The 13,151-nt window shown below is 33.4% G+C and overlaps 1 protein-coding gene across 4 annotated transcripts in view; it reads right to left on the reverse strand.

Moving 5' to 3' along the window:
* SMCHD1 (structural maintenance of chromosomes flexible hinge domain containing 1) overlaps nucleotides 1-13,151 on the reverse strand; it is a 146,193-nt gene that overhangs the window by 70,491 nt on the left and 62,551 nt on the right. For all 4 annotated transcript variants that reach the window (XR_006602060.1, XM_004742791.3, XM_045065413.1 and 1 more), the window contains 5 exons: nucleotides 9,762-9,858; nucleotides 8,337-8,409; nucleotides 5,977-6,116; nucleotides 5,239-5,373; nucleotides 1,995-2,222 (listed from right to left, as the gene is read on the reverse strand). Coding sequence is in view for 3 of the 4 variants with exons in the window: in XM_004742791.3 (XP_004742848.2) it covers nucleotides 1,995-2,222; nucleotides 5,239-5,373; nucleotides 5,977-6,116; nucleotides 8,337-8,409; nucleotides 9,762-9,858 (673 nt within the window). In the remaining variant the exon portion in view is untranslated. The remainder of the gene's footprint in view (nucleotides 1-1,994; nucleotides 2,223-5,238; nucleotides 5,374-5,976; nucleotides 6,117-8,336; nucleotides 8,410-9,761; nucleotides 9,859-13,151) is intronic.

The following is a 13,151-nucleotide window of genomic DNA, read 5'->3' on the forward strand; positions in this document are numbered from 1 at the left end:
TCGAGCCCCACATTAGGCTCCCTGCAGCAGAGATCCTGTTTCTCCCTGTCTCTCTGGCAACTTCTGCCTACTTGTGATTTCTCTTAAATAATCTTAAAAAAAAAAAAAAAAAAAAAGATTCTCTCTCCCTCTGCACCCCCACCCCTCTGTTTATCTGTGCACTCTAAAAAATTTTTTTAAATAAAATACCATACTGATCAAATCATATGATCAATTCTGGGAGGTGATATTCAAATTGTTTATTAAAAGAAACTTACTGTCTTTGAATAAGATCTAGGTTAATTCCTGTTCAGCAAGATGAGAAAACAAGTTATATTTACTTAACTACCATTCTAGCCACCTTTTGGTTTTAATTCATTCTTGAATGCTTTTAGCTCTATTTTAATTTTGCATCTCCTCCTTTCCATATATTAATTTGTTACTTGATCCCTTTTTTAGGTTGAATATCTTACTCTATCCCACTTTTAAACTTGTAATCCTTTCTGTGTAAGAATTTTTAGTTCAACTTTCTCCTTTAGTCCTCCATACTTGATTCTCAAATCACGGATATTCTAGTATTTTGACCCTAGTTTATGCTGTTCTAGTCTTCTTAGTTATCTTTTTATCTTTTAAACCATGTTTTATTCTTTATCATATATATGGATTTTTTTTTTTTTAAATAATGGAAGAAGCAGAAGTTACACTTTTCAAAAAGGCTTTCCTTCCCTCACTCTAGCTGTGTTATCCCTTTAATGGATTCCCAGCTCAGTTAAGGCATGCCTTTCTTCAATATTGGAGAATTCTCTGAAGACCACAAAAATCACATTAATGAATACACATTTAACAAAAGAGTAGAATGTAGTATTTTATTGCCAATAAAGAGGTGCATGTTTTAAAATCTTTGTAACGCAACAAATATGTAACTACTAAATTTGAGGCAAAGGATGTCAATTGCTGATCACATGCTTAGAGAATGGCAAAAAGAAAGTTATATATAGATGGAATCTCTTCACTCAGTTTCTTCTCAACCTTGATAAGAAGCCAGAATGTGGAAACCTAACCATGAGAAAGCAAGGAACCAGTTCAGAAACTGGGTTCCTAGCACCACTTTTAAGCCACTCAACTTCACATCTGTTCATATAACAGATGTGCCTTTAAAATGGCTTGCCTCCCTTTCCAAGAAGGATCAGGATTATGGCTCTATCAATAATCCAGTCCCTCATTATAGAAGGAAAAATTAAACTGGCTAGGGCAAGGAATATTTCAAGTAAGAGTTCAAAATAAGGTCAGCTAAAATTCTTTTAAAATACTGGATCCAATATATGGAAACTCCAGATGGCTATAGAATAAAATAGTACCAAAAAATAATTTCTACCTCCTGTCCCACATAGCAACTCTCCACAAATTTAGTTAATTGGGATCCCCTTATATAAAGCTCTGTAAATGTTGGCCTTCCAGAAAAAGGGGAATGTTCTGTCTCTAACTGACTCAGAGAAAACTGAATTTTTTAAACTTTATTTTGTCACACAAGATTTGAGTTTTTTCTCTATGGATGTGAAGGAAAAAAGTATAGTTAGTTCTGCTACACTGCTCGGTTTGAAAATGCAAATTTGTTCCAATGCTCTTAAAACATCAGGAAGAAGTTTGAGTACGAAGAAAATTTTACATTTCCTAGTGCATACTATCATCCATGAAAACAACAGGTGAACATGGAAAACTGTACCCAGCTAAACCAATCCATGGAAATAAACAAACCAAAAGAGAATTCCAATCGTTGGCATTTTGTTAAGTGTCAAAATCATTTTTCTAAGTATGAATTTGTTGCATATGAATCATTCATGTTTCAAACTATAGCATGAAACAAATTCTTATTTAGGCTGGAATTTTAAATAACAATATTATTCTTCTGTGATAAGCTTCTTCTTAGAAGTTACCCTACAATATCTCTTGTTCAGAGTTTTACAATCAATCATAAAATAACCAAAATTCTTCAAATAACAATCTGAGATACTTACTTTAATTTTATCTGCTAAAGTTGATGTTATATGAATTTCTCTTTCTCCTTCATCATACATTTGAAAAATAAGATTATGCATAATATCGCCTGCTATCCAATTAACCTCATCCTGATGTTTGATCTGGATTGCCTTTTGTCCTTCCACACTGAATATCTGTAATCTTGCAACATGGCTACTAGGAAGCAACTTAATAGTCTTCTCCACGGGTACCACATCTTTACAACTCTAGGAAAAGAGAAAAACACAAAAATACATTGGCATCTGCACTTTTTTGAAAATATATTTTTGGGCTTTAATCGTTGAGTCTTCTACATTGCTTAAGGATTGATTTCCAATACTATAGATCATCTTATACACTGTTAACGTTCATAGGTTTAGGCATTAAGAAGATACCACGCTACTGATACCACACTATCAAGTTGTAAGCATAAGCCACAGACTTAAAGCAAAAAACTAGGGTATTTGGATTAAAAGGATTATTTTCATCTTCTTTGGAATCACATGACAGATTCAGTAACTAGCATCTATTAATAAGATAAATATGTAAGAAACTAAGAATGTCCCATAAAATCAGAGACAAACAGTTGACATAAAATACACGAACTACACTGAAAAAATACATTGGGGCAAGTGAAAAAGGCAGTTTATAGCGAAATGAGGATTGTAGCTGACACATTAATAATTCATTATGGATATATCGATGTCCCACATGTCAGTAAGGATGAGCTGGATTATGCTCAAAAGCATAAAAATTAAAGCACATTAAAAGCACAAAAAATTAAAACATCACATTATTTCATAATTTAGGTTATAGTGCATTCTACAGGATACACAAAATTCAAAATAAGCCTAAAATATCTTCACATCTTATTTAGCCAATTTCTCCTTCCTCATCTAGTTGCAGTCATTCCTAAGCACATCTACATAACTAATGACACATATAAAACTCCTACCTCATCAAATATCATGTAAATAACCCATCCTCTATTATAAACATATTGCATTTACCTGATTCAAACTCAAGCTGCTGCCTTTGGATGAAAATTTTCCAATGCATATTATAAGATACACTATGATATTGGTCCTAACTCATCTAGATTCTTGGTCTTCTTCCTGTCACTGCTCTATAAAATTTACATAATTCCTAATGCTCACCACCCTTTGCTTCCAAACCCAGATTTCTCCCTAACTCTAAATCTTTCCTTCCTGAATCTCCCTGATCTTTTGCAAGGAAGTATGCTCAAAAACAAGTTGCCCATGTTTACTGAATTTAAAAAATACATAACAAAAGAAGTGCATAAGAGGAATCTGAAGGTTATCAATATAACCAGCTTGATATGAAGTGGAATGAAGTCATCTCATTCTAGTGAAAAGAACAAAAGCTGTCTTTTATCCTTTTGAAGCTCAAGATATGTTAATTGATATATAATTAGTAGGAAGGCATCACTTAATCAACTGGTTAGGTTAGGTTATGCATTATCTACCATATCAATAATGAAGAAATCACATTGAAATATTTTCCTTAAGTATTTGTTGTCCCATTTTTGCAATCTTAGGAGATCAACTGCTCACAACAATGGCTTGCCTTCCTCCAGGCCGGCTTCACCTTCCGCCATGATGTATTATCCAGTAGCAAGTATCTTACTAGTACATTGCCAGAGAAATCTCTTTATATGAAAATACTAACCACATATTTATTCTTCAAATTTAACATATAAATTAAGGTTTATATGTCCCTCAGTGGTGGTTTACCAGACTTTCTAAGAAACAGTATAAACCATAAGAAACAAAAAAATAAAACTGACATATAGATGCCACATTTTAAAAAAAAGACTTTATTTTAGAGAGAGAGAAAGCATGAGCAGGAGGGGCAGAGAGAGAGAGAGAGAGAGAGAGAGAGAATCTCAAGTGGACTCCACACTAAGCGCAGAACCTGATGCAAGGCTTGATCTGTCAGCATGAAAATCTGAGCCAAATCAGACAAATGTTCATCATCACCAACCCTCAGGGAGATTCAAATTAAAACCACATTGAGATATCACCTTACACCAGTTAGAATGGCCAAAATTAGCAAGACAGGAAACAACATGTGTTGGAGGGGATGTGGAGAAAGGGGAACCCTCTTACACTATTGGTGGGAAGGCAAGCTGGTGCAGCCTCTTTTGAGAACCGTGTGGAGATTCCTCAAGAAATTAAAAATAGGGGCGCCTGGGTGGCTCAGTGGGTTAAGCCACTGCCTTCGGCTCAGGTCATGATCTCAGGGTCCTGGGATCGAGTCCCGCATCGGGCTCTCTGATCAGCAGAGAGCCTGCTTCCTCCTCTCTCTCTCTGCCCGCCTCTCTGCCTACTTGTGATCTCTGTCAAATAAATAAATAAAATCTTTAAAAAAAAAAAAGAAAGAAATTAAAAATAGAATTTCCCTATGACCCTGCCATTGCACTCCTGGGTATTTACCCCAAAGATACAGATGTAGTGAAAAGAAGGGCCATCTGTACCCCCATGTTTATAGCAGCAATGGCCATGGTCGCCAAACTGTGGAAAGAACCAAGATGCCCTTTAACGGACGAATGGATAAGGAAGATGTGGTCCATATACACTATGGAGTATTATGCCTCCATCAAAAAGGATGAATACCCAACTTTTGTAGCAGCATGGACAGGACTGGAAGAGATTATGCTGAGTGAAATAAGTCAAGTAGAGAGAGTCAATTATCATATGGTTCACTTATTTGTGGAGCATAACAAATAGCATGGAGGACATGGGGTGTTAGAGAGAAGGGAGTTGGGGGAAATTGGAAGGGGAGGTGAACCATGAGAGACTATGGACTCTGAAAAACAATCTGAGGGTTTTGAAGGGGCGGGGGGTGGGAGGTTGGGGTACCAGGTGGTGGATATTATAGAGGGCACAGATTGCATGGAGCACTGGGTGTGGTGCAAAAATAATGAATACTATTATGCTGAAAATAAATAAAAAATAAATTAAAAAAAAAAATCTGAGCCAAAACCAAGAGCTGGACACTTAACCAACTAAGTCACCTAGGTGCCCCTATAAAAGGGTTAATTAAGAAAATTACTAATACCATATGTTACTATGCCATTTCATGTTGCTTTTTTTTTCATTTTAGCTAAAAGAATCAAAGATACCTCATTTTTTAAAAGTCAAATGTTACATAAAATACTATAAAGCTGTTATGAAATATTTGTATGAAAACAATATAATATCAATGAATAAAACAACTTACAGGTATTTCAATTTTTGCTTTAAGAGTCTGGTCTTTTTTAATGTTCTGTACTTGAATAGCAGCTCCTGTTAAAATACTGGTTCCAGAACTGCTGCAATCTACAACGTAGACTGGAAGGTTTGGAGCACCTAAAAACTTTTGAAAACATACAAAATAATTTAAGACTCCAATCAAATGTAACAAATTATTCAATAATTTGTTTAAATTTTCAAATAATCCACTACAACTACTACTTCTGGCTATAAACAGGAAAAGGTAAAACAGAATTCACCAATATTCTAGACAATTTCTGAATGAAGAGTAATTTTTTATGATTCTAAAATTTATGACTTCTAAAATACCAACTTCCTCAACCATTTTTTTTTAACTTGACCTATTTCAGTTTTTTCTTTTTGTGCTTTTACTTACAACCTTTATTTGTCTACGCATCCTTAACCCTAAAAGACATTTCTATCATTCTATTCATAAATTAAATACTTCACCTCAATTGAGGAGAATGCGTCAAGAAAGGAGAGGAGGAATGTTTTGTCTATAAATTTCTCTACGAAACCTGGAATAGGTGATGCCTTTTGGCCAAAAAGTACAGAATGAAGTACCCAAAAGTTTCTCCACGAAATAATCATTAAAGATTAAAATACACTACAAGTCTCACTATAAAGTAGCTAAAAGAGATAGTTATGTTCATTTACTACCATGCTACTCAAAATAAAACCTACATTTTATCTTACAATAGCTTACCTTACAATGAACAATCAATTTTGGCTGTGTTGTTATATTGTCTGATTCATCCAAAACTTCTACCTGAAATGGGAAAGCTGTTCCATTTTCTATAACTAAAATTTCAGAATCAGGTTTCACTTTCAATCGATGAGGGGGACCTACCAGAGAATTATAGAATGAAATACAGATTCAAGTTTCTAAGACTGAAATATTGAAATAGGAAAAAAAAAAAAAAAAAGCCTTTAACATTTTAAGTTTTAGTATCTTAAAGCTAAGGGGGGGGAAAAAAAGGAATATCCATGTTTTAATTATTTCTATCCCCAAAACGCAGATTCTATAAACAACCAGAGTTGTCTCAACCGTATAAAATGTTTGATGTCTTAACTTAGCTTTACCCAACAAGCTATAACATAATGGAATGGTAACTAATGCTAGAAAATCACCTAAAGGTGTAAAACCTTAAAAGATCCTGGAAAGAAGATTCAAAAAGCAAAGTTCTTAAAAATACTTTTTTTTAATTCACTTTAACTTTACACAACGACTGATTTCTCAAAATCATGTTAAGAAAAAACACAAATTTTGGGTAATAGTTCAGTTCAGTTCATGTAATGATGAACTGGATCAGTTCATGTAATGATATAACCAGGTAATTTACTTGTTTGATTGCCCACTACTTTGATGTTATAAGCCCAAGTTTCCTCTAAGATTAATCGGAGTTCACACTTTTGTAGCAAGTTGACTTGACGTGCTCTAAAAGCACTGATATTTTTAAATACAATTTTTGCTAAAAATTCACAAAGAATAGTTACTGAAAACACTTTATAGTAACATTAGTTATTGTTTATTTTTTATCATATTCCAAGCAATATTTTTGAATAATTGATTTTTAATGCATTAGTTTCATATATATATATGTAGAAAACAAAAAGTAAAGTTACAAATCATTGTTACAATATTAACCTTTTTTAAGTTAAGTTTTAAGCACTATCTTTATAATCTTCACAATGATCTTAATGAAGAGGGTAATATTATTATCCTCATTTGGTAAATGAGGAAACTGGAATCCAGAGAGATTAAGCTACTTGCCCGGGTTACATGACTCGGAAGTGGCAGGTTCAGGTTAATGTCCTGAGAAATCTGAAACTTCTTGACCATTATCATTACACCATGTTACCTCCTACTTTACCATTTTCATTCTCAAATTCAAAACAATGTCAAACTACCTGGTTATTAAGAATTTCACTTCTCAAATCTGTACCTTTTAGCTAACCTCTAAAATAAAAGCATTGTGCTTTTTAGTATGTAACAATTTTTTAAAGTAAGTTTGTTTCTCTGTGTGTTTAAGTATGTATGTAAGTAATCTCTACAATCAATGGCGGGCTCAAACTCATGACCCCAAGATAAAGAACCACATGCTCTTCTAACTGAGCCATCCAGGTGCCCTAATAATTTTATTTGTATACTTCTACCAATGTGCTAATTTTGACATCTTTATCATTTTGTGCTTGAGGGAAACCAAAACAACTTAAATTTGTGAAAGGACATAGCAAGTATGTTTCTTTTCATTCAAAAACAGTATAAAAGGTCATATGTGGACAAAGGTATGATTACAGTATTATTAATAACAGAGCCAAAAGTGAAGTACCAACACTGTTGTATTTTACAAATACATGCAGTTATCACTTAGCACAGTACTATGTTAACGAGAACTCATGCATATTGGAACTGTGTTCTTCTCCATTCAGTTACCACAGAATCTTGCAAAGTGAGGGTTTGCTTATATTAACTCATTCAATCCTCACAACAACTGTGACAAAGTAGATATTTCTTTCATTGTACACATGAGGAAACAGAGGTATAGGACAAGTTTACCTAGCTCTTAAGTGTCAGAGCTTACATTCAAACCCAGAAGACAGAATAGAAGACTGTATTCTTTGAACTTATATGACAGACTGCCTCTCTTAATTAGCATTTCCTACGACGAGTTACTTTAATGTAACTTCATTAGGAAGTTGGTAAGTCATTATCAAGTTAACAACATAAATGCATGAGAAACTTTTAAGATATAAAACATTTAGTTACACCACAGAAGATACTTATACCAGTTCTAATATAAGCCAAATTAGTGTATCTCTAGAGTTATTCCCAAATACATTCTCAACATTCATATTTTTCTCCCGATTACTTGAGAACTTCACTAATGTCTTCCTATATATTTTCCTGTTTTTTTAATCAGTCATTTGTCAGTGCTTTATTTGACATTCAAATGTATTTTGAAGACTAATACCATAACCAAGCCAAAAAACACTTCATTTTATATTTTATAATAAGAATATTATTTTATAGGTAAATATTAGGAATATTTCTTAAAATATTACCTGGTAGTAATCTAATTTTTAAAATCTGTGTGTCTTCTTTTAAGCCCGGCAGAATAACCTTCAAATTAAAATTCTGTTGAAAAAAATTATTTTAATTAAATCCAAGTCCTAAATACCTCAGTAGTTTAACAACTCAATTCTGATTTATTTTTGCTTTTCATTTACATAACATTAAAAAAATCTATTCAGTAAATTTATACTGAGAAACAGGATCATTGATGTAAGAGATATAGATGAAAAAAATGACTCCTATTGCTTCTTTACAGATAATAGCCTCTTCAAATTAAAAAAGATAACCTCTGAATAATCAGAATCAAGATGGGCATTATAAAAAATATGGCAAATAGTGAAGTATAAAATACCAAAAATCTAGAAATCTCTAATGCACTGTGTGTGGTATTCTGGATTTGATCCTGGAATTGAAAACTAATTAGAAAAAACTGGTGAAATGTGAATAAAGTCCATAGTATTGTTAATAGTATTGTACCAATGTTAATTTCTTACTTTGGATAAACACTTGGTAGTTATATAAGATATTAATAGGGGAAGCTGTATACAGAGTATATGCTAACTCTCAATACTATCTACCTTTCCAATTCTTCTGTAAATATAAAGTTACTTCAAGAAAGTTTTTTTTAAAAATATAGAAATCATTTTAGTTTTTTAGTAAGCTTATACTACTAAAGTCAAATTTTCCTGAATTTCAAGTTCTTCTTCCAGGAAACTCTGAATTCAGAAAGATGTACAGAACTTGACTTTTAAATTGATTTCATTGTACAATGCAGTGCAACATAGAGTACTCAAACTCACATGCTCTATTTTTAATTAAATAACATTTTGATAGAAGAATTTTGAATATATCTTATAGGTTAATGGTGCCATGAAGAAAAGTTATATATTACTTGTTATTTGTCATAATATTCCCTTTAGTCAAGTAAATCTACTAGCTACTTTATATACCTGATTGAAAATCACCTTATTGGAATTTGTATTTTTACCTTCACTAACTTCATCCGCCAAAACACTTTCCTTTATCCAAATACCAGACCCAGTATGTTCATAAATGTGAGCTAAAGTTTCTCATAATTTTGTGTTATAAAAACAATATTCAAAAATTTTTAAAAGTTGGAGGAAAAAAAGAAACCTAGTACTGGGGTAACCGCTGTTAAATGACTCTGAATATGAAGACTGGAATGAAGATGAAGACACTTAAAAAATATTTAATTTATAAATGTTACAAAGTAGCAAACATGCTAGTATCCCCTAGAGATTTACAGAAGTTTAGTGACATGATCCTGATTAATGAACCCCAACCTCATATTGTCATCCTGGTACAAAAATACGTCATCCAATTTTAAATTCTTCATTTCATTTTTACCATATAGGAAATAAGCATGTATTAAAACATTTATGTACAATGCTCACCTTGCCCTGACAAGAGTTTACAGGGCCCTTAGCTGTAACACCTCGAATCACACAATTCGGTCCTTTGGTTATTTCTTCATAATGTAAAGATAAACCACTGGAAAAAACAAATTATTTTTTAAATTTTTCCTTCATTACCTATAAATAAGTTACAAATGTGTTACCTTCTCATATGCCATTCTCATGTTTAAATCATTTTTCTAATAAAATAGTATTTTTTAAAAAAAGAATAAATAATAGGAGCAAATTCCCAAGAACTTCTTTTACAAAAAAAAATGATCCATGTGATAGCACAGCGCCAAACACTGTAAATGATAAATTTAAAATGTAAAACTTCATTTATTAAATAAGATACAAGGCAGGAAATAATAAAATGCTAGACCATGTATACAGTTCAAGAAAAGGAAATATCCAAATAGGCCAGGTTTAGGGAGATCTTCAGACTTCGCCACGTAATTTTTTTTTTTTTTTCAAATCTTTCATCCAGTAAGATATTAGAGAGTTTCTGACACTTATTAAACTGAAAAGCAATTTTATTAAAGTCCAAAAAATCAAGTACAGCCTTATGATATAAACTCATTAGAATACACACTAAGATTCCCTAATCTATTATCATGAGCAACTTCATCCCTAAATAGCCTTTGACTACATGTAGGTCATTACAGTATAAACATTTTACCCCTGTCAAGGAGTAAGATGAGTAGGAATAAAAGTAAAAGATACACTGTGGGGGAGAAAAAGCCAAATTTTTCTGAAGAACGGAGTTTAAGTATTTATAAGTATTATATGAATAAATCATAAAAATTAAACGGCATGTCTTGTTTGAAAAAAAGCTATGAATGATGTGTAAGATAAAACAGAATCCCTGGGGGAAATGGACATTAAATATACACATCTGCATTCACTATCTCTTACATCTCTAATTTAAGAACAAATGGATTTCTTTCATTTACTATTAAAGACTAAGAAATAGAAGGAAAGGAAAAAGAGACAAGGACAACAAAACTTATCTGCTAGAAAACAGGACTTAGTAGTCTGCCAAGAAAACTGCACCCTAAAACAGGAAAGGAAAAAGCTGGAAATCAATCTGTGGCCCAGAATTCCTATGCACCTCTCTGGCACTGGTGGTATTACATGCCTCTAGAAGTATGGGCAAACAGAAAGGTGGAAAATAAGAATAATGAAAATCTGGATCCCCAGATCTCTTCTCTTGGCCTCTGGCAGCTGACTAGAAGATTAATCTCTGAAAAGGCTAAAGCAGAGAAAATCCAAACTAGGGAGTAGCAGATAAATTTAAAGATAGGGTAAAATCCTAAAAAGAATAGAAGGAATAATCTTCCCAGCCCTATAAGTTACAAATGTGTTACCTTCTCATATGCCATTCCCAGCCCTATTTCCACCCCAACCTGGTTCCTGGACTGACTAGGAAACTGGACTGCCAAACTGTTCCCAATCAGGCAAGAAAATAAAATTATTTCCAAATAAATATTGGAGAAAACTGCCTACCCCAAGAAAAAAGACCCTCCAATAAAGCATTACAGACATATATCATCCTGCAGTGGAGTTTAGTCAACAGCTTCTCCCACATTCTGAGTTTCCTTATCTGCATGTTAGCCATTCAGTTATCAGCAGATGACCAAAAATTACCAGGTTTCTGAAGAGACCAAAAAAAACCTAACAAACAAAAAGCATCTAAGTTGGAGAAATAAAAATTTCCTGTGCATGTAAACTTTAAAAAAACAAAACACAAAGAACTACCACTTTCAGTGAAAAAATGTATTACACATTCACAAAAGAACAAGATCTACAAAAAAAAGTTCATAAAACCAAGAAAAACACTTGGATATTAAAAACGGGGCAGTGAGGAGAGATGCTTGGGTGGCTCAATCAGTTCAGCAACAACCTGAGCCTTTAGCTCAGTTCAGGGCCCCAGGGTCCAGGGATTGAGCTCCCCATAAGGCTCCTTGCTCAGCAGGGAGCCTGCATCTCCCTCTGCCTGACGCTCCCCTGCTCGTGTGCACTCTTGCTGACAAATAAATAAATAAAATCTTAAAAAAAAAAAAATAGAGCAGCAAAGAAAAACTCAATGGAAAGGTTGTAAAGATAAAGCTGAAAAAAATCTATCAGAAAGGAAAGCAGGAACACAAAAAGAAAAATTAGGAAAATCAAAGAAGCACTTCAGAAGGTTCAGTGCCAAAAAATAAGGATCTCAGGAAGGGCAAACAGTAATGGTGGAAAGTAGAGAATAAAATACTTCAAATAATGTAGAGATCTATGCAAAGATTACTATAAAATTTTGCAGGGGTGCCTGGATGGCTCAATGGGTTAAGCCGCTGCCTTCGGCTCAGGTCATGGTCTCAGGGTCCTGGGATCAAGTCCTACATTGGGCTCTCTGCTCAGCGGGGAGCCTGCTTCCTCCTCTCTCTCTGCCTACTTGTGATCTCTGTCTGTCAAATAAATAAATAAATAATCTTAAAAAAAAAAAATTTGCATGCTGAGAATTAAAAGTAGATCCTATAAACTTCAGAGAGAAAACACAAAAATGAAAATTAATGAAAGTGATTTTAAATTTAATCAGAAGTAGAAGCTAAAAAGCAAAAATGGAGCAATGCATTCATAATTTTGAGGAAAGCAAAAACAGAACAATGCTTTCATAATTTTGAGGAAAATAGCGTTCAACTTTCAATTCAATCAAGTAGAAATGAGGCATTTTTGGAGCAATAACTTTGTCTCACATGGACTCCATCATAGGAACCTAGTCAAGGATGTGTTCAGCAAAAAGAGAAGAAACGTGGGATTCTTTCAAAAAAACTGGAGAGCCATATAAAGTTAAATGCCAAATAAAATACGCCACATAAAAGACTCACAAATAAGGAATATTTCTTTAGGGCCCTGAGAGCCATATCTCTACATTGTAATCATCAAAAAATGTACAGCCCTATCTCCTAGTTTCCTGGGCCTAACTTCCAGTCGGCTGACTCCAACTTGCAAATCCCACAAGCAGTGACAATGATACTTAGCCATTTAATCTTTCAAAATGAATGTAATGAGTGCTAGCCATTTATCCATATAGAGGAGTAAGATTTCCTTCAGTCTTTGCAGTCTCTGTATTGGATTGCCCATGATAATCACATTCTGGTTTAATGTTTAGTCAATAGTAAAACTGTTTTCTTTCTCTTAAATTCTGAAGAAGTTTTCAAAGTTGAGGGTAGGTTTTTATTTATTTTCCTAACACAAAAGACAGAGGGAATCCCCAGGATGAAGGTGAAGAAAGATCACAGAATGCCAACTACAACAACCAAAAACAAAACTAACAAACAGAAAAATCAGTACAAACTGTAGCACATCACAAGCTCCAAGGGAGAGGTTTCCAAAAATATGAAACTGATA

The sequence above is a fragment of the Mustela putorius genome, unplaced genomic scaffold (assembly GCF_011764305.1).
Source record: "Mustela putorius furo isolate JIRA1106 unplaced genomic scaffold, ASM1176430v1.1 tig00003858_pilon_pilon_pilon, whole genome shotgun sequence".
NCBI lineage: Eukaryota > Metazoa > Chordata > Mammalia > Carnivora > Mustelidae > Mustela > Mustela putorius.